General features: G+C 36.7%; 1 protein-coding gene across 3 annotated transcripts; it reads right to left on the reverse strand.

The window, feature by feature from the left end:
* Positions 1–411: 411 nt before the first annotated feature.
* Positions 412–18,522, reverse strand: LOC132126598 (collagen alpha-2(VI) chain-like). 3 transcript variants are annotated; one of them, XM_059537960.1, is made up of 28 exons: positions 18,328–18,518; positions 13,913–14,011; positions 12,575–13,182; positions 12,383–12,403; positions 11,073–11,138; positions 10,897–10,950; positions 10,706–10,750; positions 9,997–10,023; positions 9,875–9,901; positions 9,715–9,759; positions 9,573–9,626; positions 9,434–9,496; positions 9,273–9,335; positions 9,139–9,192; positions 8,847–8,882; positions 8,700–8,762; positions 8,456–8,518; positions 8,282–8,344; positions 8,045–8,107; positions 7,906–7,956; positions 7,701–7,799; positions 7,510–7,572; positions 6,615–6,650; positions 6,471–6,516; positions 6,235–6,387; positions 5,572–6,027; positions 5,435–5,473; positions 412–1,876 (listed from the first exon to the last, which is right to left on the reverse strand). In XM_059537960.1, exons 2-28 carry the CDS (start codon positions 14,001–14,003, stop codon positions 1,275–1,277), a joined length of 3,051 nt encoding a protein of 1,016 aa, XP_059393943.1. In that variant the 5' UTR covers positions 14,004–14,011; positions 18,328–18,518; the 3' UTR covers positions 412–1,274. The 3 variants fall into 3 exon arrangements, with proteins under 3 accessions (XP_059393943.1, XP_059393942.1, XP_059393944.1); XM_059537959.1 differs by having other exon boundaries at positions 18,324–18,518; XM_059537961.1 differs by lacking the exon at positions 412–1,876 and adding an exon at positions 2,533–3,809 and having other exon boundaries at positions 18,324–18,522.
* Between the last annotated feature and the right edge of the window lie 9,352 nt (positions 18,523–27,874).

Consider the following 27,874-nt stretch of genomic DNA (forward strand, 5'->3'; position numbering starts at 1 on the left):
GGCATTGACATTGAAAGCCAAAAGTAAAGTTGCTCTCTAGTTTTACGAGGCCATTGTGTTGTCAGGGAACCGTTTCTTCAACTATATAAGTGTTTTTAAATTTTACAACAAAAGTGCCACATTTCTGATCTGTATATTTTCTTTTCAGAGACTCAAACTTAATTATTTCTACTTTGACTTATGGACCAACCATTTGCATTTAATGACAATAGGCCTGCATTTCATGTTTCATGCTTATGTTTTTCAGCTACTTCTGTAAAACATACTGTAATATAAAACAGAACAGAATAAAAAAAAATAGGCTAAAGTAGAATAACAGAATTAGGGTGGAGTGGAATAGAGTTCTCATTCATTTTAAACAAACCTGGTGAAATAATATTGCTTCATAAACAAAAACCACAGACTCCTCAGTTGTGTTACCACAGCTTGTTTTATTGTACTAAAATTTATTTTGACAGTAACTATGGAAATCATCATTCAAGTGTCTAACAGCATATCAAATATTCAAATGTTCAAATTAAGAGACTGATTGTGGTACTAATAATTGTCCTGTACATTAAAGTGTAGGTGTGAAGAAGGGTCTATATTTCACTGTAAGTAAATGTTAAATCTGAAACACTGGATTTCTAAGCATGTGTTTGCTCAAGAGTAAATGTGCTGTGGGAGGTGGCATAGATTTACTTTAGCTACTGCAGGCCCTTTTTAAGTCAATGGTAATTTAAATGAAACAATGTTTTTAGACAATTTTATCTTAAAAAATACAGAATTAATGTGGCCGGTGTGCTTTTTCAAATTCTTGTACCCCTGAATTAGTGCACTTTTTACTATTGTGCATCTGATAATGATATGCAGGAAAAGCTCCAGTCTTACTCTGGTTTAGCACCTTGTGTATATGAATTAAAAAAAAAACAGCTAGATGTCTTTCAGAATAAAAAATACAGAAAAAAATACAGTTGCAACTTTGTCAAAAAACACTTTCAGTACATATTCTTTGGAGTGTTACTAATAACTTGGCCTCTTGGTTTACTGCAGTGTCTTCCTGTACCCAAAACCCATCTCCACTGGTGAAATCATTGAGTTTAATCCAATGGTTATCCTAAGCAATCCTAACTCTGTATAACAAACAATTTTTTATCTTTTTTTTACCACAATATAAGTGCATAAATTGCATAGATTTAGTGTAATAAAAAATGCATCAGTTCTACTCTAACCACTGTGCTGAACCCATTCACCCCCCCCCCCTCCTTTCCGTTACTGAAAAACCCACCAACCCCTCAACAGATCCACCGAATAAATCGGTCAAAAAAGCTGGGTTTGTTCAGACTATCAAAATCCTGACCCCTGAAAATGGCTGTCTCATCTCCCATTGAAAGCTTTGCTAGGGTCTCCTTGCCAAGGTCGCTGCCCAAGGCAATCACTGTGGGAACACCCTCTACTCTGCGCATCGCGCTAAGGCCCTCCTCCAGGTTCTTGTTGCTGGTGACCCCATCGGTGATGAAGATGAATGCCAGCTCGGCATTTCGTCTAGCCAATCTTGTGCCTCTGCTCGTGACAATATTGTTGACGGCGTAGATAATACCGCTTGCCACATTGGAAGTAGAATCCAGGTACCTCAAGTTAGCCACACCATCAGAGATGACAGTGAAGTTGCTGGTGAGTTTGAAGGCCAACTGATGTTGGTTTTCATCACCATACTGCAGAAGAGCCACCCTGGCACTGCGTTCATCGCTGTCTCCCTGGGCGAGGTTCAGGCGATTAGCAACTTTCTCCACAAACTCACGTGCATAGCGGAAATTCTCCTGACCCATGCGCTCTGAGCCATCCAGCATGAAGATGAGATCAACAGGCCGCTGGATGCAGTCGGCTACAGCTGGCTCTATAAGATACAAAAACAGCAATAACTGTCTTGGATGACATGCTTAATTTGCACCAAATGAATTGTGCAAAATAAATGTGTTAGTTTACAGAGATGAGGTTCTTTTAAGAGCAAATAAACCTAACAAAAATAAACATTTCATTTCTAAAGAGACAGTATTTATTTGTCAGAAATAATTCAAGTTGCATTTCTTGCAGTCCAAGAGCTTGCCATTTTTTCATTGCACATTCCTGATATACAGTATACATATATAATACTTACTACTAAATATACATAATCTTGCATTACCAAAAAAAAGGCTCATTATTGTCTATAATGGCAGGCTGAAAAACCTTCTTAGTCCATTTTTTCTTTCACTCACGGATGGTCAATATCAGGATGCTCATAGCTAATTCACATATATACGTATTTCCTTTCAAAAAGATTCACTGAGATAATCATCAAACATAAATGGCCATTAACAGTTATATAAGGAGGCTACAAAAAGTTTTACTGAATTGCCGTTGTAGTACATTAATGCTATGATAAAGATATGTTAGATACTCTCTAAAGCTTTCTGTCGCCTAAATAGCAGATTAGCTTTAGAAAATAAATGTAACCAGAAAAGTTATTGAACTATTTTCAAGGAATAAAACAATATTGGCAAAGCAGTTAAAAAAAATCCTTAATTTATCATACTAATTATTTGTGTAAAACATAGTAGGGATTTAAAAGTCGGCCATGGTAAAGCAGCACTAAAAAGCTCCATTGATATTTCTCTAACCTATATGAAGCTACAGGCTTGTGACTTCAGCCTTAATGTGCAAAGTGCAAAACTGATGTGAATATAGTCTCAAAACTAATTGTTCATTAATTTACAGATGCTTTAGTTTAAAGGAATAGATCAAGCAAAAAAAAAAAAAAAATACAATTCAGTCATCATCATCTGAAAACCTGTATGAATTTCAGATTTTCGATGTACTACTTTTCAACGTGTTTATGGAGTTTTTATTTCCTTTCTGGAGTTTGACAACCCCTGGTCACTTTTTAGGAAAAGATCAACATTTCCTTTTGTGTTCCATTGAAGAAAGAAAGTCATACAGGTTTGGACAATGCAATTAAATGATGACAGAATTGACATTTTTAATGTAAACTAACCCTTCTTTGGTCTATTCACAACACCAAAGCATTTATAAAAAATCAAAATTCCTTAAAATCCTAAAAGCCCTGAGGAATCAAGCAAAACAGGATAAGCTAATGAGAGCATGCTATGCAAGCAAAGTTTCGAAAAATCTGTTCATCTAATCAAAATGTGTTCATTTCGCATATCTGGATGCAAAAAAATAAATAAAAAATGATTACAGAGAAGCAGGCATTGAGGTCAAGAGGCAAAGGTTGGCATTTCACATTTTTGTAGCAGGGAATAGCTTTTAGCAAAGACTAGCAAACAAATTAAGTGTCTGATAACTGGCCGTGATGTTAACTATTTTTTTAACTATTATTTCTTGCTAATTAAATGTTACATCTTTAAGGGAGGTATTAGCAATGGCATTCGACTATTGTTAATGCAAATACCATATTCATGCATAGACCAGCTAGCTTTTTACTTAACAACTCTACAGTGAGGCCAAGTTTACTCTTTTAGTCAAGCTATCAGTTTGATTTTTTTTGGAAATGCCCAATCATGCTTTCTAACACAAGCCAAGAGCTTTGTTTGGGTCTCCCATCATATCGGAATAGATCACTCTAAACGAGTTAATGAACAGATCGGTCCATCTCTGTTTGTCAGGTTCAGAGGACAGTTTAGCCATCTGGGCTGCATAAGCCAATGTAGCTACAGCCTTGGTGTAGGTATCAGGGTGTTTGGCCTCTTGTAGATTGTTGAATAAGTTTGGGAGGCTTTGTACAGTGGTTGGGATGGGACTGTCCTTCCACTCCTCTGCAAGGGCGTCATCTGCAAGTGAGTGTTGAAACAATAGTTTTAGGGGCCTCCTAGCAACTGGCTCTGCCTCGTTGCTGTTTTGACTGATTTTAGTTTTTGATTTGATATCTTTCGCATTGATCATTGTGCATTTTGCTGACAAACTTATAAGGAAATGTCACTATAAAACTGTTTACACACCTTTGTTGTGATAATGTGACATTTCCCTTGTGAGACTGGGCTGGTTATCACACATAACAAGTGTATGATTGATATTCCATAACATAAACATATGAGATGATAACTGAACATGCGTGAACCATTTGTCATGTGTACTGAACCATTAAAGGAACACTCTCACTTTTATCAAAATAAGCTCATTTTTCAACTTCCTTAGAGTTAAACAGTTGAGTTTTACCGTTTACGAATCCATTCAGACAATCTCCGGGTCTGGTGGTAGCACTTTTAGCTTAGCTTAGCATAGATCATTGAATCTGATTAGACCTCAAAAATGATATTTTTCTTGTTTAAAACTGGACACTTCTGTAGTTACATTGTGTACTAAGACCGACAGAGCAGTGATATGCAGCAGGCACAGTGATATTACGCAGCACCTGAAAATAATCCCCAGCTAACTTGTGCAGTTGCAGCGATAGCAGAGTTGCTGGGGACTATTTTTATGTGCTGCGTAATATCTTTGGTCATTTTTGAGCCAGATGCTAACGGTCTAATTAGATTCAATTATCTATGCTAAGCTAAGTTAGATCGGCTGAATTGATTCTAAAATGGTAAAACTCAACTGTTTAACTCTAGAGGAGTTGGAAAATGAGCCTATTTTCAAAAATGTTGCTTTAATATATAAAAACGACTTTTTATTTATACAGCATGTTGATCATTTATCTTGCAAATCTAGACAGTTCTGTGGATTTTATATCATTTTGCAGATAAAAAAAAAACATTATTAATATGACTTTAATATGCCAAATACAACCTGACTTTTTTATTAGCATGCTAGCTGTTATGGCTGACACAGCAACTATTAGTGTCATCTAATAATTGGCGATGAAAAATATTGTATGCAGTGTTGTTATTGGTAACATTTTTATTGCTAAAAGTGAAAAAATATTTTTGGTAATTGAAATAAAGCGAAATATAAATTAAATGAAAAACTTAAAAACTTAAACCTTAAAATTGAAAATGTTGCCTTGAAAAGTAACTGAAATTAAATCATTTGCTGAAGCACTAAAATGACTAAAACAAAAACTTAAAAATAACTTCAAGCTTTATAGAAATATTGAAAACACAAAACTAATAAAATGACAAATGCGCATAACATGACTAAAATGAAAAATTTAAACTGAAAGCATAAAAATAAAAGCTAATTCAAAATATTAAAGAATACTATAATTGTATATAAATAATACTAAAATAACACTGATTGAATGCATTGTATAGAGTATTTTGCCCCTATTTAAATCAATTTAAACCCTGTGAAAAAAGAAAATTATAAAAAACATATAACAAATAATACAAATAATAAATTCATGTATTTTATTGTATAAACTAAGTTAACTGAAAGAAAAAGATTCAGAATGTTTTTTCACTAATTAGGAGAATTAATCATACACATCTTTGTGTATATGAACAACAACACTTACCACTTTTACATGGAAGATCAGGGCAAACGATCACTGGATCTAAAACAAATAAACAAAATAAAAGTAATTAAAAGACAATAATTTCTAGATATCAAGACAGCAAGCTAAAAACATAGTTAAGTCAGGCCAGGACTCACCTGGGCATAGTACAGTCTCAATCCTATCGATGAAATCCTCTGCAACCAGATCAGCGAAACGCCTCATTCCCATTACTCTTCCATCTTTTCTGCAAGCAATGGACTTGAGGCTTTCGTTCTCCTCTGGCTGGTCAAACATGTCACCAATACCGATGGCATTCACGTCAATGCTGGTGTCTGTGCAGAGGTAATTGAGCAGTTTGTCGTCATCCCGAGGGTCGTACCGGCCGTCTGTGATCACAACCACTGTCACATTAGCCTTCGCACGTCGGCTATCACGAATCAGGTTATCATAGGCGAACTTCAGGGCAGAAGGTGTCCACGTTCCTCCAGCAATCCATTCAAGCTTCTTCACTGCGTCTTTGAAGGCAGACATTGAGTCGATCTTGGAGTCGTTGAGACGAATGGCCTGGAATGTTCCATTGTGACTGTACTGGACAACGCCAACTCGAGTGCCTGAGATATTTAGCAAACACAGATTTTGTTAGATTACATCAAACCACTTCTGCATTGCAACTTAAAGTAAGCTACTTCAGCCTTTTTTCTAAAGATATCCATAAAAAAACTTATAATCATTTTGACATTTTGAAAATTTGACATTTTCTAAAGTAAATATGAATGGCGCTTGCCCATGCAAACGTTGGCCTTTCAACATCTTTTTACCTGTTTCAGAACTGGGATCTTTTGCTATTGAGCCCAGTCTGTTGATGGTGTTGATCACAAAGTTCTTCTCAAGGGTGAAGTTGGTCAACCCCACACTTTCAGAGCTGTCAATCACAAACACAATATCCAGGGCACCACATCTCTTTTCACAGTCTGAAACAGACAAGAACATTTACTGAGTATACTGCAGCAGCACATTTATTTTTATAATGAGAATTTCAGTATGAGAATCTTACCACAGCATCCACACGTCTCTCTGATGTAGTTCATGACATCACATTCCTGAGAAATATATGTTATATAGTCAACATTTTTCCATGAAGTAATTTTGAACAATTTAATAACTTATGTAATGTTATTGTGGTTATTGTAATGCTTACAGTAAGGCCAGGGTCTCCCTCTGGTCCAGGGTCACCCTGTTAAGGACACAATTTAAAATCATTTAATAAAAATATTCACTTAAATCGCATTGTCAACCATTCAGAACTTGGTTTAATGCTACCATTTACTGTTTTTTAAGGACTTTTCTATGGCCAAATCAATGAAATATCACAAATGTATGGCTGGGCGAAAATGATTTTCCATAGCAACGATATAATGATATTCATTTACCATTAATGGTGAAGGAAACACTTTCCACGCGTTTGTTAAATATTGAGAATGAATGTAAACATAACTTGTTTGTTCATAATTAAACTCAACAGATTTAGTTACATTTTAATTTAGAGACCAATTAAAACCAATTCATTATTTTTTTTATAAATTATGTGTTTTCCATAATAAAATGCTTCTCAATAACTGTATAAAAGAAAAATAGATAACTATATATATATATCTCTTTCGCATAGTACATCATTTTTCAAATATGAAGGCATGAACACATGAACTTAATCTCCAGATCTGCTCCAAGAGTCTGAGATTGTGTGTGTGTGTGTGTGAGAGAGTATTTATGTATTCAATTGTATTTTTTTATCAAATTAAATTCTAAAATGGAGCAACTCTCTGAGCAGCTCTGCAGATATGCACCTGTCTTCATATACTGTATATTGAGGCTGAAGAAAATGGATATACTAGATGAAAGAGAACAAGCTGTCTTATTGGCAGCATGCACTGACTGTTGTTGCTCTTATTTCTGTTGTACGATAGACTGTTAGATTAATCCATATCAAGAGCTTATCATTGTGAGACATCAATGATCTTGTTATGATATAGTTTATCACTCAGCCCTACCCAAACATCATTTTAACATTAATATGCACTAAAAATTAAACTTGCATTTCTTCCTGGGTCTCCTATAGGCCCCCTTTGTCCAGGTTCTCCTGAAGGCCCGGGCTCTCCCTGAAACACGATGAAAAAATATGATCACACTGTGAAAGAAAAACTGGTTGCAAATGGCATTTCATTTTGATTTTATAAAAAAACTTCTGAACAGTAAACATGCAACAAAAATGAGTCAATTTGCTGACCTCCTCTCCAGGAGTTCCCTTTAGACCTGGGTCACCCTTTGGTCCGCAGTCTCCTCTACTTCCCCTTGGACCAAGTGCACCTTTATCACCCCTGTCACCCTGTTAAACACAGATTTATTACATTTATTTGTAAAATATAAAATAGAATGTGATCTAAAGCTCTGTAAATTGACATTTCTTTCAGTACAAGTACAAATGTAACTACCGTAGGTCCCCTTGGTCCAGGATAGCTGAATCCAGGTCTGCCAGAATCACCCTACGGCGAAAGAATCAGTATATTGTATTTACAACAGAAATGCAAGCATTGATTTTAAAACCATAAGATTGTTTTGTGTGTGAAGTACCTTTGGTCCTAGAGGACCAGGATCACCTCTAGGGCCAGAATCACCTGCGTCACCTTGGGAACCCTACAACAGACATAACATGTTCTTTGCTGGCTGTTCATCCAGCTAAATAAGATCATCATCTGAATAAGCAGTGAGACAAAGAGGCAGCTGTTTTTGGTTCTGGACATTTTCAGCCAGTTTGTACTGAGAAATGGCTGTCAAATATGATATTTAGCAAAATTTTGTCATTTTTACATTTCTGCCTGGTTCTCCAGAAGCTCCAGGTGGGCCTCTTGGTCCTGGAAGTCCATTATCACCCTAAAGTGAGTAACAAGAGCCAGATCAATGTTTATGTTTTCATTGATATTTATGATAAAACCAGTAAAAATCAATTTTCAACAATGACCTGTTTTAAGCAGTGACATTTACCTTGGATCCTTTGTTGCCATCTTCGCCTGAAAGACCCCTGGGTCCCTCAGAACCTGGTTCACCCTGTCAAACAGTTTCAATATTTTAATCAATCAGGAAATTGTTAAAATAATTGTTAAATAACATAGTCTCCCCTCATGCAATCTGAGTTTATAATACAATAAAAGCCACTTACCAAGCACCTTTTTTAACTGAGAACCAATTCTTTTGTAAAGTTATAATTTTCAGTGAACCCTACACTGACCTTTTCTCCTTTTAGCCCATTGCTTCCAGTGCTACCTTTAGGCCCAAAATCTCCTCGTCTTCCCTAAAAAAGACAATGGTAAATATCATCAAAATTCAACCTACTTTAGTCTTACAAGGGAAATATAACGGGATGAGAATTTCTCACAGGGTCGCCTTTAGGTCCAGGTCCTCCAGCTGTACCCTATAAAACAAAACAAAGTTCTCTTTAACATCATTTGGAATTTACAATGTTAGTGTTTCTGTAGCTCAAATGGTAGAGCATTGCGCTATCAAGTGCAAGGTTGGGGGTTCGATTCCCCGGGAACACATGATAGGTAAAAATTGATAGCCTGAATGCACTGTAAGTCGCTTTGGATAAAAGCGTCTGCTAAATGCATGAATTTTTTTATTTTTATTTTTTAATAACAATTATGACCATAATTTAAATAAATACATACAGCAGATCCTTTCTGGCCAGGAATTCCAGGTGATCCGGGACTTCCTCTCTCTCCCTGTAGGTGGTGTCAGAGAGCATATTACATTATGATCGATAACTAATGTTAGTGTAATCTTTGTATTTATAAAATGTTACTTTGGGTCCAGGATCTCCAGTTATCCCAAGTGGACCTGATCTTCCTGGACGACCTGGATCGCCCTGAGAAGAAAGTTAGGAACCATGACACCTCGAACCACAATGCATAAAGGCTTTTAGGTAAATGTCCATTTGTCTTTTTCCTGCAATTTCTCAGGTACCTTTTCTCCCGGAACCCCTTGAAGACCAGGTTCTCCAACACTTCCAGGATAGCCGTTAGGACCCTATAAAAGGCACATTCATCTGTCAATGGACTTGCATAATACCAGTATCTGTTACCACAAAAGAAAACACTCAAACCTTGTCGCCGGGGTCACCTTTGCAGCCAGGAGCTCCTATCCTGCCAATTTTTCCCTATTTAAAAAATAGCCATTTTTATTACATTTTTGTATTTGTTTTATTTATTTTTATTTTTCACTACCCCTCATTTACTATTTATTACCTTCTGCCCATCTGTTCCATTTCTTCCCGATGCTCCAGCAACACCCTGTTAGAAAAAGAAAAAAAAAGAAAATTATAAATATTTCAAAATAGATGCAGCATGGAAGATTCTGTAAACAGAGAAAATTTAAAATGATAAGCAAACATTCTAAGGAACTTACCTTTTTCCCTTGTGCTCCCATTTCTCCCTAAAAACAGATAATTTGCATGTAACATTTGTGGTGCATAATAATAAGTCAACCATATTTGTTAGAACTTACAGATAACATTGAGGAAATCATACCTTTTCACCTTTAAGACCAGTCTCTCCCTAAATGACAATAAACAGGAGAGTAGTTACAAACAGTAATCTGGACAAATAAAGTGCAGTTATTTTAATGACAGCTCAATAGATTTACACAGAAACTGAAATGAAATGCTTGAAGTGAACTGAGCAATTAATTAGTGATTAGTGAAGTGACATTCAGCCAAGTATGGTGACCCATACTCAGAATTTGTGCTCTGCATTTAACCCATCCGAAATGCACACACACACAGAGCAGTGAACACACACACACACTGTGAGCACACACCCGGAGCAGTGGGCAGCCATTTATGCTGCGGCGCCCGGGGAGCAGTTGGGGGTTCGATGCCTTGCTCAAGGGCACCTAAGTCGTGGTATTGAAGGTGGAGAGAGAACTGTACATGCACTCCCCCCACCTACAATTCCTGCCAGCCCAGGACTCGAACTCACAACCTTTCGATTGGGAGTCCGACTCTCTAACCATTAGGCCACGACTTCCCTATAATAATAACACAATATTTAATATCATTGATCGCAAAAAAAGAAAAGTATATATTGCCCTTATACCTTCTAGTAATCGGCCAATCGAAAACACTTAATGCAGAAAATCTTAAAATAGCCAAACATGATCAGAAAAAATTGGTCTGATCAATACATATTGGTTTATGATTAGGCATTTAATCGCAACTGAGGAATGTGAAGAACTTACTTTAGGTCCAGGATGTCCAATGGGTCCCTCAATACCTGGATCTCCCTGTAGGTTTTGAAATGAGTTAATACAGATAGTACTGGTGTGAGAGCCTCACTGAATTAGATTTAATACAGATTAGATTTAATACAGTCTTTGGTTGAAATGCAGTGTTTTACCAAATTCATTCAATAGAACTGGTTTGTACTCACAGGACGTCCTCTTTGACCTTTAAGACCAGGGTCGCCATTATCTCCTTTAGCTCCCTGTAATAATTAAGAAGTTAGATCAAGGGTTGAGCAGAAAAAAAGAGAGTGAAATTCCTTGTTAAGATTTCTGTCAGTGCTGTGTTTTTAAACCCAATTGAGTTTTTTTTTAAGATACTCACTTTCTGTCCCCTGTGTCCCAGTGGACCCGGAGGTCCTGGAGTCTCCAAACATTTCGTAGAGTAGCACTGGAAAGTAAGGATGAAATTGAATTATAAAACATTGTAATGTAAAAAGAGTTGAAAAAAAGGTTTTTCAGACTTTAAAAACGTTGTTCAAGCTGATAAAAAAATTTGGTTCTTTGAAGAACTGTTCACTGAAAGGTGAAAAATGGTTCTTCTGTTTCATTGCTGAAAAACCCTCCTTTCATTTGTAGGCAAGGCAAGGCAAGGCAAATTTATAGAGCACAAGTTTAACAACCATAGTTCATCAAACGTGCTGTACAATGAAAATAAATCAGAATTTAAAAGAGAAAAAAGAGGGGAGAAGTACTGTATCAACAACAACAACAACACAGAAAAACTAAGTATCAAAATGTATATCACTGATCGTTGAGACATGGGACAAAACATGTCCAGCAATTATAATTGCTATTAGGTTTAAAACTGAAAAAAAAAAAATTCAATTGTAAATGTTATGGGGGATGGGGTTTTATCTTTATGCTATAAAATGGATGAAATGGTGTCAACACTGTCAAACGTTCATTAAAATGAAAAAGAAAAAACTATTTGGGGAATATCAGGGCCAGCTGTCACTCTACTGGACCCCCTTGCCACATTAATATTCATATTAATAATTTATTAATATTAATATCTAACAAACACATTAATATTTCCAGCGTTAGATAATTGTATTCTCCTGAAGTAGGTTCTATAAGCATCTAGCATCAACAGAAAAAAAGAAAAGAAAAAAGGCTGCTACCTGAACTCTTCTTTTGTGAAAGAAATGCCAAATTTGTGAACACAGTCAGATGTCACCAAGATTTTCTGTCTGACGGTGGTGATGGGCCAATGACGGAGTTGACATTCAATGTGAAGTCATCAAATTTTTGTGGATTTTCAAGTCCTTTTTTATTATATTAAATATAAAATACTGTTTAATAATAAATACTAATACTAAAATACTAAATATGTGACCTGACAGCATAGGTTTGCTAGTAACAGCAGTTTATTTGTTATCCAGGTCTTGACTTCATTAAGATGGTGATGATTCATAAAGATGATCTAATGAAGAGTTATTTCCTGGTTTGATTGGAAGATACAGCTGGAAGTCGTTATGTTTCTGGAGTATTGAGCCCAAAGGGAGCATGTGGAGGGAAAACAAAAGAGGACCAGAACGGCTCTGAGGAAAGTGATGCAACATGTTTGCACCCAATGAAGGAAAAAAAAATCACTTAAATCAACAGATGGCTGTACACTCAAATGGATCTCACCTCTTGATAAGCCAGATGAAGCTGTAAGAAAGAACAAGACCAAAGAAAGATTATTATAATAATAGCCCTTAGCTCACAACAAATATGAATGAAGTACTAAAAAGTGTCTTCATCAATTAATACATTTTAGGATATTATGCCACTGCATATCCACAAGAAATATTAATTAAAGTATTAAAGGCATTGCATTACCATTATGTCATAAATGCGATCGATTGTTGATTGCACTATTAGTGGCCGCACTCCCGTGAGATCAACCGCCATGTAGTGATTACGATAAACTCCAGCAGGTGAGTTAGCGATCTCCCTAAGTCCCGCCTCCTCTAGGTTCCTGGATGATGCGACAGAGAAGATCTTAATGAACTCATCACGTGCTCGTTCCGCCGCCACTTTGATCCCACCACATGGGTTTCCTGTCACATGACCATCGGTGATTACCACCGCAAAGCGTTTGGCATTGGGTTTGGATGGTGAGTGGACCAGTTGGTGGGTCATGTTGGTGATGGCACAGTCAATGTACGTGCCCTTGCCCAAGTATCTTATTTTTCTGAGCTCAGCGATAAACCTATCTTTACTGGTGATTGCACTGATGATCTCCTGCCGCTGGGAGAAGTGAAGGCCTCCTACAGACCAGCTGATCTGAACTAAACCTTTGTAGCTAACATCTTCTAGTTTGCTGGCAAAAGCTTCGGTGAACTGTTTGATGCTCTCTACCAAGCTGCCAGGTGGGTTCTCCTGCAGAGCTATTGTCTCAGATGTGTCGATGACAAAGTATAAGTCGATTGGGCATTCAGTTGGTTCTAGAGAGAGAGAGAGAGAACACATACAGTGAGCTAAGTCACTAAAACTACACAAAATAATATTCAATAATCTTTATATTTCTTAAAATAATACACTACCATTCAAAACTACTGGGTAAATATTTTTAAAATAAAAAATAAAAATTAAATTAAATTAAGACGAACTGGTCACAAGAAGTGACAATAAATGCATTCATAATGGTTCAAAAATATTTACTATGTGTTTATTAAGGAATCTTAAAGAAAGGTTTTATTTTTAATGAAATTAAAAACTTTTATTCAGTAAGGATGCATTAAATTGATCATAAGCAACAATAAAGACATTGAATGGGTTAAGAAAATGTGTGAATGTGTGATTTTTTTTTTGTTGTTGATTTATTTTATTCTTGAGATGCCAAAGCTGATATTTGAGCATCATTGCTCTATAGTCTTCTTTTTCACATGATCCTTCAGAAATCACTCTAATATGCTGATTTATTGCTCAAGAAACATTTCTTTATATTATCTTACATTGCTTAATATTTTTGTGAAAACCTTTTTTTATTATTATTAGTAAATGTCCAAAATAACAGCATAAAAGCATTTATTTGAAATATAAATATTTTGTAACATTATGAATGTATTTACTGCCACTGCACCCATCCATATTTTTAAATAAACATGTGTAATAAATATTGCATTCATATAATACTACAGAATAATTAGGTAACTGAAATAAGCGTTTCCTCACTTGTGCAGGGAGTCTGGCTGGCTGAAATCTGGACCTGTGTGTGAATGACCACAAACAACAGGAGGAGGATCGATAGCCTCATCATCCTCATTCTCCTTCCTAAACACACAAACAAACAGGATGTGTTAACCACGTTCACAACACGCTCAGAATTTGTTCCCATCTGTGGACATCTGTTATATTCTAGCATGCCAAATACATTTACAAAACACCAGGAATTTTGACAGCAAGCAAAACATGTCTCTCCAGTGCCAGAATTTGGGGAATTTGACTATTACCACTTTAAATTACTCTAATGCGCAATCATAAAATGACTTTCAGTAAAACAAAAGTGCATAAAGTGACTTTCACAGAATCTTTTGCATCAGTCCAGTTGCATTATCCATCTAACAATGGGCACAGAAACAGCTAAACTGGTAAAAAAGATTAATATAAGACAATATTTCATTAATTAAGATAAATTATTATTGAATTTGTGTCAAATATGTTATAGAAATGCCCTTGAAAATGTTTAAACAGAGCTAACTGTCAATTGGAAACATTTGAACTGAATCGGCCACACCCATTGGCAGTTGAACTGAACATTGAAGGATAGGAATTCAAGAGGCAATGGCATTCTGGGAAATGAAGTTTTATGCCACTTTGGTCCATAAACCTTACTATATACATCATACAAATTCCATAGATCTTTAGGCATATCTATAATTTTCTATATATCATATCTATATATTTTTTTTTTTTGGTAAATCTGGAAATTAGATAACATACTTTTATAGTCACGATAAATAAACCATGGTTTTATTGTAGTAAAAGTGTAGTAAGTTAGTAACCAGGGTTTTTTGGCGTATTGATTACCATTTGTATAACCAGTTTTACTATAAATACCATGGTTAAACTATGGTTAGTCTAGCAAATCCATTTTTTGTGGTTACCATGGTTTAACTATAGTAACCATGTTTTATTGGTTTTATTTGTAGTGAAACCATGTTGTTGTTTTTTTTTTTTTCATAAGCAATCATTTGTTAACAATATGTATACTGGAGCCAGAGATTCATCCACCGTCTGTAGAATAAGAGCTTGTCTTGATTCTGAATGTTATTGGATGGCAGTAAAGTCAGTTTGTAGTTTTAAAACCCAGAAAAAAAAAATTGCATTTTGTTTCATGAAATCCAATGGCTTTTTACATTGAAGTATTAACATTTGAGTAAAATAAGGGTGTGGTCAACGTTACCTGAAGTGACTTTCTTGTTTTGTCTTACAGCATAATTTACACAGTTCTATTTCAAACTTCGCTAAATAAATACTGTGGCGAGTGGGGCGGGGCCGAGGGACGTGGGAACACGAGTGAGGCCGGCAGTGATTGGGCAAATCAGTGGCACCTGCGGCCCACCGCCGGTCTCGAGTCCCACGTAGGAGATGGAAGGATATAAAACTGGAGCGACGACAGTGAAGGACGAGAGAGGACCAGGCCTGGGCTTTTAGTTGTGTTTTGGTTTTTATTTTGCGCGCATCAGTCGTCCGTGAGGGGCTGATGTGCTGTTTTGTGTTTATTTTGAATTATTAAATGTCGTTTGACTGTCCGCCGGTTCCCGCCTCCTTCTTCCGGATGAATACAAAGGTTTTTATCATTACAGTGGTGCCGAAGCCCGGGAGAAGGAGGGACGCGCTGCTGAAGATCCCTCGCCGCTGTGGTGAATCCGCGGTGCCATCGAGCTGGCGAGGAGGATGCCGCCATGGACGCTCGAGGCGGTGGACTTGAGCGAGTTGCCGGGGACGGGCGAGCTCGCTGCCGACCGCCCACGATAGGGAGGGGCGGCTGCCTCCGTGAGGGAGCGGAGGAGTCGGCGCCGTTCGCAAGGGGGCCGGAGCCTGCTGCCTCCGTGAAGGTATCCGGAGGAGCAGGGAACGGGGGACTCCTGCCGGCTGCCCAAAACCGGAGGAGCCGTCGCCGTCTACCGGGCGGCGGAGGGGTGTCGTGCCGTCCGCCGAGGGCCGTCCAGTGCCACCGCCAGGCACCGCGGAGGAGATCGCCCAGCCGGTGGAGGGCCGAGCAGCAGTGCGTCTGGGAACCGGAATTTATTTATTTTTTTTCTCTCCCCTCTCTCGTCTCTGTCTCTCCTCCTTCCATCTCCTTTTCTCTCGCCTCGTCTGTCCTACCCCCAGGTTCCCGCAGGTTCCCGTGAGCGGTCCCCCCCGGAGGGAGGGGGGGGGGTAGAGCGCAGTCTCGTGGGTACCCCCCAACCTGCGAGGGGCGATGGGGGTATGTGGCAAGTGGGGCGGGGCCGAGGGACGTGGGAACACGAGTGAGGCCGGGAGTGATTGGGCAAATCAGTGGCACCTGCGGCCCACCGCCGGTCTCGAGTCCCACGTAGGAGATGGAAGGATATAAAACTGGAGCGACGACAGTGAAGGACGAGAGAGGACCAGGCCTGGGCTTTTAGTTGTGTTTTGGTTTTTATTTTGCGCGCATCAGTCGTCCGTGAGGGGCTGATGCGCTGTTTTGTGTTTATTTTGAATTATTAAATTTCGTTTGGTTGTCCGCCGGTTCCCGCCTCCTTCTTCCGGATGAATACAAAGGTTTTTATCATTACAAATACTGACTACAATAACCACAAAGATGTGCATTTGCATGCTTGATGAATCATCATCACAGTCCATATTCACTCTGTCGGAATCGTGCAAACCCGTTCTTTTTGTTTTGTTTTTTGTCTCCAATAAGACACTGTATGACATTCACGTTACAAGATTTCACCTTAGACTGTATAAAAACATGGAGTTTCCTTGACATCACAGTATATTTCTGAAGAGCATTTTTTAAGCTCAAAGTGTCAAAGCGGCCATTGCCATCTTGGCAGCTTGTCACCATGCGTCACTCCTGGATAATCGAAATTAGCAAAAAGTTGGGAACTGGTTGCAGAAGCCACGCCCACCTAGCTTGACTGCAGGGTCAGCAGCAGCAATCCACCTGTCATTCAAGTGGCCACGCCCTTAATTATGCAGGACTGTAAGACTTAATATAATTTAAACAGATGATAATTATAAAAAAAAAATTCACCCCCCCCTCACAGTTTTCATGAGAACACAATTGGTTATACAGACCAAAATAATTTTTTGAACCAGGCTGTAAAGTTGGGCATTTTAACATGGGGAGTCTATTGAATTGAATCCCTTTTGCAGCCAGCCTCTAGCGGCAAATTGACGAATTACAGTTTAAGTCACTTCCGTGTTGGCTTCAGGCAGCACACAGCCCTCTCACAATATATTGCTTTACAGATCTATCACTTTTGCTGCTAAAAATGTACACGCAATCATGCTGCACGTATCAGAAGTTCCCCGCTCTGAAACATGCATACTAGGCTCGAGCCCAACTGAACTGTGCCCTGGCCCACTTCTAACCGAGCCAGGAACGGCTAAACGAACCGGGCCCAAGCGTGGCACAAAGTGGTCACACTAATCAGACGAACCGGGCTTTGGGGGTCAGTAGTCCAGGTGTCTACTCAGAAGGTGTCTGTTACAATGTTAATATCGAGGCTCTGGAGTCTGGACTCTGAGCATAACTTATTTTTCTATAACAGCTTCAAACAAATATATTTTCTATAAAAACATTAGTGCCCTGGCAGTGGCAAATAGCTTTGGTTTTATATTTAATTTGATTAATGTTCAAGTTGAGATTTACAATAAATATTTTAACTGCTACTAAGCTATGTAAAAGGAATGCTGCAGTAAAAAAAAAAAAAAATTCAAACAAAATGTTATTGCACTATTGTTAACTGCAGTACTTTTAAATGAATAAGTGCGCAATACACTACTTTTGAATTCATTGTTGAATTTTGTGCATAACAGTGTGATTAATGGCGATTAGTCGCAGACATCGCATGATTAATCGGGATTAAAAAAATGTATTGTTGCCCAGCACAAGTTATTTTATTACATTCGGTATCAAGGTTGTTTGTTTATCATACTGATAACAACATAACTCCAGGCAGGCTACTGTATTTCAGGCCCATTAGAAAATATGTGATATGTAATATACAGTATACGAAAATATATAGCCATAATCTAAACTCAAATTATCCAAAAAGAGTCTACAATCAATCAAAAAGAGCAGCAGCACGCATGTGACATATAGGACGAACAACGACATTAAATATATTGATTAAGTACATGCAACACACTTTGAGTTTTGAAATCAAATAATAAAGCATGCAAAACCGTTTATTCTTTTTACTAAATCGTTTCTCGGCAAACTGAAAGAGCAAGCGACAATTTGCAGATTAAAGAATAGCTGAACAATGCGCACCTAAGTGATAGTTTAAGTGCCTTTCCAAACTTTTAAGTGCATTTCCAAAACGTCCACTCTTCAGAGACAGAAACGCACTGCAAAGTTATATAAAAATCAGACATCACTTACCCACCCAAGATCAGGAAATCTGAAGAACTTTTCGAGTGCTGATTTATGTTTAAAGTTAACAATCAAACATTTCGTACTAAGTAAAGCAGAAATCAGAATAAATTCCAAAATAAGAGAGTGAGTGAGAAGCCAAGCTGCAGTAGAAGTTTCCTCTGAGCTTCACCCAGCTTCAAAAGAAGTCTCTCGTCCCTCCTTCATCTGCTCTAAGGGAACGGAGCATCTGTGCACTGCCTCTTCTGTCCGCCTGGCGGCGCTGTGTTTCCACACTGATGGACTACACCCCACTCCTCATGACTTTGATCTGGTGATAAGAGGAGGGGGAATATCGATCACCCACACATGTTCACAAAATCCTGAGTGTGGACATCTTATTGTTTTTTTTTTTTTTTTTTTTTTTTAAGCGTATGCTGAAGTGCCCTAATGAAATGGATAGCATTTCTCCACAAAATGATTGTTCGTTTCCAAAAAAACTTACGGTAATAAGAATGAGATGATTTTGCGTAATGAGAATTTGTCCTTAATTATAGCCTATCTAATGAAAATACGAAGCCCCGCACATGGCACGGAGGAAAAAATTGTAGGCTAAAAATCGTGTGCATAATTTACTAATTCGTTCCACTGATTTATAAATTATGCACACCATTTAGAAAATCGAGGCAACGAAATAATAATCTTGTGCAGCTTTAATACATCGAGGGAACGAATTAGTAGCATATATATATGAAAGTGGCATATATATGTATGTATATATATATATAATTTTTTTTTTTTTTTTTTTCTTAAATGCCATGTCCGGGGCTCCGTATGAAAATAATACCAGAATGTCAATAATTTTAATGATTATAAAAATTGGCTTAATTTTTATATGCAGCATATAATTTGTTGTTGTTGTTGTTGTTTTAGGGAGAAATGTGATCTGAACATGCTCTCAAGAGGCTCCAAGCTTTGCCAAGTTTTTTATAAATTTATAATTTTATTTATTTTTATAAGTATCTATGGTTACAGTCGTTTCCTTAGTCAATTACATGGACCAGCTGCATATAAGTATTTCCAAATGTAGGCATCTGTCAGAGCGTGCGCCAGTCACAATTGACGGAGTTACTCCACTGAGTCACCTTCACCAGAAGATATCTACATAAACATTCATATTCCAGTAAACACTCCCATAAACATGAGTGCGTGCACGCCCAGAAAAAACTCCCAGACTTAACTCACTCCTGCTGAACGGTATGCCAGCATTCATACTACAAAAAAGTGCATGATACAACTAAACCTCAAAAGGAATATGGCACCACCTGAGCAGAGGAAATTACTGACCAGTTCTTCATTCAACCTGTAAGCCATATGTGTCCTGTGCTGCTGGGTAGGGAGTATCAGGGTGGCTGGATTTGGGATTTCCCCCAAGCCAGAGAAAGCGGTAAAAAAAAAAAAAAAATGTGAAAAAGAAAATATATCTTCCACATCCTTTCAAAGGTTACACAGAATTTTCTTATCACTTGCACACATATCCCCATGAACCCAGGATACAAAAGAAGCCATTTATATTCCAAATGCAGGAGTAAGAGAAAGGGAAAGACTTAGATGCTGTTTTGCATGAGCTACAATATACTTAAGATAAATGATTCAACAATAGTGCCCCGGAGAACAGAAAAAGTTCTCAAACCAGTGGATAATGTTCTTGCAAGGTGCTCTCAAATTATGAACAAATGCTCCTTCAGTAACATTAATAGAACATTAATTTAAAGTTAACTGATTATTAATCATTTTCACAAACTATATGCACAAAAACAGTATTTACATTTTCATGCAAGATTTTTATTTTTTTACTTTTTTACATTTCAGTTGGACGATCAGCTAAGTAACATTATAATGCCTGCTCAATGATAAAACCCATTGTTCCCTGAATGTCCGTGTAACAACAACAAAAACAACAAAAAAGACATTTTGTATGTTCAGGGAACATTAAGGTATCATTCAGTGCAGCATGTTCCAATCATTAACCCAAAGTCTAACTTCACACAATGAAGTACAGTTGGTTAGTTATACTGAAAAGAAAAGCTAAATTTAAAACTACTGTATGTAGTTTTGTGTATGCCTATTTCTGTGATATTGAAGCCCCCTACAGTTAATTGAGTGGAATTCACTGTGTATATCACTGTCATAATTAAAATACATATATGTACATGTAAATTTGTTGCTGCAGTAAATCAATCTGCCATTTTTGTAATTTCGTACCTCCAAACAACGCCCAGAACAGATGTTTGGCGGGGACCGTGAGAAAGAAACAGAAGCCATTCATCATATAAGCAGACAACAACAACAACAACAAAAACATTAGCCTACATACAGTTGCTTTAAGTCATACCTATATGTAAACGTGTATATTGTGGTGGTTGCTCCAGCATTAAGATCCTAAATGGCTACTACAATGGAGCTGTTTTATTAGGCATTTAAGCAAAATAAATGTGAAACTGATGGCAAAATATTAATGAAGATTGGACAGTGATTCTCACTTGGTAGGTCTGCAATTTGTTAACAAATCTGAGGCTCAAACAGTAACACACTCGACTGCTTGCACACAATAAACAGTGCACATGTACAGATATTTCCGTGGTCACACTCATAAATGTATACAGATGTGCATGTGCTCTCTCTCCCTCACACACACACACACACACACACACACACACACACATGAATAACAACAGCTTCCAGCTGGATTTTATCGTTTTTTTGCTTCCCTTTGACTTTTAAACACTTCGTGTGCGGCATGTTCGTATGCATACATACATGTACTGTATATCAAGTCCAAACACAGTCAAAAATATGTATACACATTGATCTGTTTCAGAGCCATCTCTGACCTTGAGCTCTACAAGTTCTATAGTCCAGATCACTACATAGAATAGCAGATGAAAACAAACCCGTTCTGCAGTTAAGACTAAAATCACCTCCCTTTTCTAAATTTAATGTCTATGTCTGGATATTAGGATCTGCACCTCCCTGTTTTTTTAGTACTAGCTTGTATTTAAGCTTTGACTCCCTCATCTGATCAGCTTAAACGTTTCTCTGGAAAAATTGTGAGTGAAAACTATTCTGATGTCAAGCACCTGTGTGAAGAGAAATGAGACAGCATCGGTGCACTGTGGAGTTAGCAGAGAGGAAGCACTATTTCAGCACAATAATCAGGCCGTACTCATGAGAAAATAATGGGTTTATGTTTTTTTTTTCTGTTTCTTGGCAACAATTGCATATTTCCTTAAAAAGGAGAGAAAGGGATAGAGGAAAAAGGGTATGGAAGGGGTCTGAATGAGGGGGGACTGAATCTGGTTTGTCTCAGAGGCACTGGATGACTAACGCTGCAAGAATGTTTCCATACTTCCATCCAGTTACAAGCACACAAACGAAAAACTACTTACTCCACTACATCAAGATCCCGCTGAACAACTCTGCTAGAGGATAATCTATACAAGATCACATTTAAATACTGTTTTGTAAAACCTCAAGCTGTTTTTGGAAGCATTTGTACCATGTATGAAAATAAAATGTAAAACTTAAAAGTCATAATAATGACATAAATTAAAATTATGAGATATTAAATTATAATTATGAGATTAAAAGTTCTAAAATATGAGATATTATAATAACTGATATTTTTTTTAAAAGATGAGATTTTGGCATAAATACATTAAATTAAGAAATTAAAGCCATAATTGACAAAAACTTTGAAAATGAGAAAAACTATGAGATTAAAATTGTATTAAAATGTGGAAAATTATGAGAAAAAGTTACTGGTGAAAAAGATAACTGGTGTCTACGGGGCCCCGGTGCAGGTTGTACCAGTGGGCCCTGTTTGAAATAGTTTAATTTGTATGTTCGTTCTATTTATTTATTTGTGCTATTTACTTAATGTTTAAGTCAACATTTCTCACATTATGACAGTGTATTTGCTATAGTTTAGAAAATGTTAAAATATGATAACTCAGAGTTAAACTGTGTCAGAACAAATTCATCTTGATAATGTCAGATAACTTTGATAGAAATATATGTAATGGTTTACATTCAGACAACTGTTATGTTGTAGGATGACCATATTTACACAACTATCAATACTTTTGTAATGCTTAATTTTCTTCAGTCTTTGGTGTAAAAAGTTCACATTAGCAATTAAAGAAAAAACACTTAAGCAAACACCACTGTATGAAGATTTTGTGGGTGTAATATGTCACAGTTTACTTTATTTTGCTATACTCACTTAACCTTTAATCATCCTTTGGGGTCAAAATGACCCCAATGGATTTTTCCTTCATTTTTTAAAAGTGTTACCTTCATCGCAGGGGCATGAAACTCGGTGACATTTCCTAAATCATCTATCTAAACATGCACAAAAAAACTGGGCTTGATTTGGTTGTTCTAAAGGTGTGTAAAAAAAAATTTACCTTTTAAGGTCTTTGGGGTCAAAATGACCCCACATTGAAAATGAATGGGAAAATGCAAAAAATGACTTTTTAAAATTTTGTTTGTCAAAAAAATAAAACTAAATCCATTATAAATCTGAAAATTTCTACAAATAAACCAAGATCTGGTCCTAGAGCATAAATAAAAAGTAGAACGAACTTTGTATCTCATACACACACACACACACACACACACAAACACACACATGTATGTGACTGCAACAGAGAGCATTTTTACAGAAATTGGCAAATAAAATTAACTAAACTGGCATAAATCTAAAAATTTTTACATTTAATTCAAGGTCTGGTCCTAGAGCATAAACCCAAAGTGGAACAAACTTTCTATCTCATACACACACACACACACACAAACATACGTATGCCACTGCAACAGAGAGCATTTTTATAGAAATTGGCAAATAAAATTAACTAAACTGGCATAAATCTAAAAAATTTTACATTTAATTCAAGGTCTGGTCCTAGAGCATAAACGCAAAGTGGAACAAACTTTCTATCTCATACACACACACGCACACACACACACACACACAAACATACGTATGCCACTGCAACAGAGAGCATTTTTATAGAAATTGGCAAATAAAATTAACTAAACTGGCATAAATCTAAAAATTTTTACATTTAATTCAAGGTCTGGTCCTAGAGCATAAACCCAAAGTGGAACAAACTTTCTATCTCATACACACACACACACACACACACATACACACACACACAAACATACGTATGCCACTGCAACAGAGAGCATTTTTATAGAAATTGGCAAATAAAATTAACTAAACTGGCATAAATCTAAAAAATTTTACATTTAATTCAAGGTCTGGTCTTAGAGCATAAACCCAAAGTGGAACAAACTTTCTATCTCATACACACACACACACACACACACACAAACATACGTATGCCACTGCAACAGAGAGCATTTTTATAGAAATTGGCAAATAAAATTAACTAAACTGGCATAAATCTAAAAATTTTTACATTTAATTCAAGGTCTGGTCCTAGAGCATAAACCCAAAGTGGAACAAACTTTCTATCTCATACACACACACACACACACACACACACACACACACAAACATACGTATGCCACTGCAACAGAGAGCATTTTTATAGAAATTGGCAAATAAAATTAACTAAACTGGCATAAATCTAAAAAATTTTACATTTAATTCAAGGTCTGGTCCTAGAGCATAAACCCAAAGTGGAACAAACTTTCTATCTCATACACACACACACACACACACACACACACACACACAAACATACGTATGCCACTGCAACAGACAGCATTTTTATAGAAATTGGCAAATAAAATTAACTAAACTGGCATAAATCTAAAAATTTTTACATTTAATTCAAGGTCTGGTCCTAGAGCATAAACCCAAAGTGGAACAAACTTTCTATCTCATACACACACACACACACACACACATACACACACACACAAACATACGTATGCCACTGCAACAGAGAGCATTTTTATAGAAATTGGCAAATAAAATCAACTAAACTGGCACAAATCTGAAAAATGTCACATATGCAACATGGAACAAGCTTGTAATATATATTCTATAATATTCTGCTTGTTCTTTCACATGTTTATTAGCCATGTGATTTATAAAAAAAGTTGTTCTGTGTACCCTTCACTCCTGTTCATTACAGTTTATTGGTGCTGTTGTTTTGTATTATATTGGTTTATTTACTTTTAAAATTCATCTTGTTCTAAAATCTCTTGTTCTAAAAAAATAAATAGTTGTTGATAAATAATTTTCTGAAATAAATAGTGTGTGATTACAATCATGTCATAGTGGTGACTTGTTTTTTTCAAATGTATGTATAATAATTTGCAAAAGCAGATAATTCAAAATATATTAGAAAACAACAACAAATTCTAACTCTGACAAAACTACAGATTTTTTTATGTATTTCAAAATGTTTAAATAAATATTCACAAAATATATATCATAAAGTTGTGAGGAGAAGTTGAAGCATCAAGAAAAATGAAGTGAAAATGAATGAGTCTCTATAGCACTCTAGTGGATACATGTGGCCATTGCACTTTAATTCCTAACCCATAAGAAATAAAGTTTTTTGACTAACCTTTAGATGGCAGTATTCTATCCCTAACACATAGAGCAATGTCCAGAAACTATTTAGATTTAATTAAGATCATCATTTAAGTGATTTTTTCTTTAAAAAATCATTTTTCATGAGCCAATTTATGGCCTAGTTATGTAATTGTGCAGTAAATAGGTAAAAAACTTCAAAATTTCCACAAAAACACAGCATAAATGTATAGTTGAGAAGTAAATAAAAAAAATGATATATAGTTTTCCATATAAAAAATGTATATTTCCTTATGCAATCGCTTTTTAAAAGTTTGGGGTAAAAATGACCCCAAAGACTTTAAGTGTTGTCCTTTTTTAGGAGTGATTAAAGGTTAAATTAGCTAAAATGTCTCGCACCCCTGCACTAGTAAAAATAAATTATCAAAAATTTTATCTGGTGTCTGAATTATTTTTGGTTTGACTGTTGGTTTGATTGTGGCTTAATTTTTGTTAAACTACAAATGAATTCAGTCAAGAACAGTGAGTGATTTCCTTTCTTTCATTCTCTTAGATTAACAATAAGCACACTGACAGCGGAGCTGGTGAATTAGGCGCGGTCACTTTAAGAGACAATGCATACATTATAATGACAGTTTTATTTTATTTTTTCGAGGATACTCTCCATGACATAATTTTTAATGTAGTTGTTAATATAAGATCAAGAAGAGGCAAATTCGGTGTTCAAGCGCTTTGAGTACTCAGTTGAGTTTTTACGTGTCTTTTGTCTGAATACTGTAAACTCTTTTGAATGTTTAAATTGGAAAGGCTTAAAAACATGTGAAAATTATAAGCTTTCGTTACGATGCACAGCAGTGGACTGTCAACTGTCCTGACAGTGTTTTTTAGCCAGACGGTTGAGATTGCCGGGGCCCCCCCTCAGCCGTGGGCCCCCTGTAATTGTCACCAGTTTTCACCCCACTAGCAACGGCCCTGATTATGACACATCACAAGTGTGACATGAAAAGCTTGTGACATATGTTAAAATTTCTTGCTCAGAACAGTGAATCCCTTTGAGAATGAAAGATTACCTCAATGGGAAAACTGAGTAAAACATATTCATAGAATATTCCTTATTTAAGTGTACAGTTTGTTGACAGTTCCACTGAGTCATCTACTTGTGTATTGCTAACAGAGTGTGGTCTGTTAGACGGTTGGTCTGCGCTCACATCCTGGCCAGGTCAAACAGAGGAGGGACGAAATTGTAAACCGTCATTTGTAAACCTCATGTTTGTCTATAAGACCAGACGATTTTTAGTTGTGAGCTTTAATTAGTCTTTAGAGAATCAAAGGGAGTCGGTGCAAACGTTCACATTTCTCAGTGGGTGGCATTTGGTCTTGACGGTGACCAATTAACAAATTCTCAAAGTGGATAACAAGGCTATTGTCTTGCTCAGACATAATGACTGCTGACTGTATCCATAGTGGCTGTGTCACCAAAATAGTTGTGCAAATTTCATTATTAAGATTTGGTTCTCCATACATTTACAAGTGCAAATTTTCAGATTTCAGGAAATGGTTCTGGAAGTACTTTTCCCATTTATTTTCCCAATAGTTTAAAAACATTTCTGGCTATGAACTAAACCAACCCACAACAAGGTGAAAATCAACATCATAAACTTTGAGTTGAAGCAAAAAAGTATTTGAAGATTGTTTATTAATAATAATAATAATAATAATGTATTTAATGACGACATTACCTCAATCCCAAGAAGTATGTTAATGACAAACTAAAAAGGATGCAGAAATACACAACTATTGATTTACAGATTAAATACACACAGAAACAATATATTTTGTGTTTATTGTAAAATATGCAATCAAATACAACTATTTAAGTTGTTTGAAAGCAGCTGACTCTATTACATCATTCACATTGCTTCATTAGAATAGGCAGGTGCTTAAGTATTCTTTTGGTGCAATTTGCACTAAATTCTTATTTCTTCTTTCAAATTCTTATTCTTTAATTCTATCTTTAATTAGGATGGCTGATTTTCCAGGGGAAATGTTCAGTTCATTAAATGATTAATTCCTCAGAGTAGATCACATTGTAATGACTCTACTATGTTAGTGAAGATCCATGCTTATAATAATATGTGTTTTGACTGAAGTGAGTTTCCCACCCTCAGTATAAGCCTGTGACTCAGCTTCTCCTACAAGCTGTAACAAGATTGTGATTTGACTAAGTGTTTAACTGTGGTTTTGGTATCCTGCTCCTGCGGTTCACTATTGTCCGGAGTTTGTTTAAACGAAACTAAACTCCCACCATGGTGCTCCCACAGCTCTCATTGCTCAAGCTAATTACAGTGCATTGTGGGATTACCCTGCTGCACCACTCAAGTCAATTCTTTCCTTCCCCTCTCCCACCATTTTTTCTCCGTCTCTGATTTGATCTCATCTTCCCTTTCTCTACTACTCCATCTTCCCAAAGGTTCCTCACTCCCCATGTGTGTATTCCCATATCTTTGAAATACATTTAAACAAAACATGAGTTTCAATTTCCTCCGATAAATATATATATATCTAGTCTCTGTACACTTCCTCTTTCGCTTTCATTCTTTGTTATAGCTCACTTCATAGCTTTTTTTTTCTGCAGGCGACTTGTATCCTTTAACCGAGATATTTCAGTGACCACATGCCTCCAGATGTTGGCCCTCAGCAGTGTTGCCAAGTTGGGCAGATTGGGCTACTTCAAAACTGTTGCTGCAGGTAGTTTTTTATGTCAGCGGGTTTAAGTGACCCCAACAATGTGATATTTATTCCCTAAAATGCTAATTTTACCAGGGGAACCTCTCCAAAAATGTGTATTTTACCCCACCGGAATGCGATTTTTACTGGGGATCCCCCTCAATATGCGATTGGGCTAGTTTTGAGTAACAATTGGGCGTGTTTTGTTGTGAAAACCTGGCAACCCTTGCCCTCAGTGCTCAAAGCCAGCTGGGAGTCATTATCTGGGCATGCTGTA

The sequence above is a fragment of the Carassius carassius genome, chromosome 44 (assembly GCF_963082965.1).
Source record: "Carassius carassius chromosome 44, fCarCar2.1, whole genome shotgun sequence".
NCBI classification, from domain to species: Eukaryota; Metazoa; Chordata; class Actinopteri; order Cypriniformes; family Cyprinidae; genus Carassius; species Carassius carassius.

Coding starts and splice junctions, on each gene's coding strand:
- LOC132126598 (XM_059537960.1), bottom strand. CDS start 14,003: ATGAGGATGATGAGGCTATCGATCCTCCTCCTGTTGTTTGTGGTCATT. Junction 8,883..9,138: donor CTGGCCAGAAAGGATCTGCT/GTATGTATTTAT, acceptor TTTGTTTTATAG/GGTACAGCTGGAGGACCTGG. Junction 7,800..7,905: donor CTGGACCAAGGGGACCTACG/GTAGTTACATTT, acceptor TGTGTTTAACAG/GGTGACAGGGGTGATAAAGG.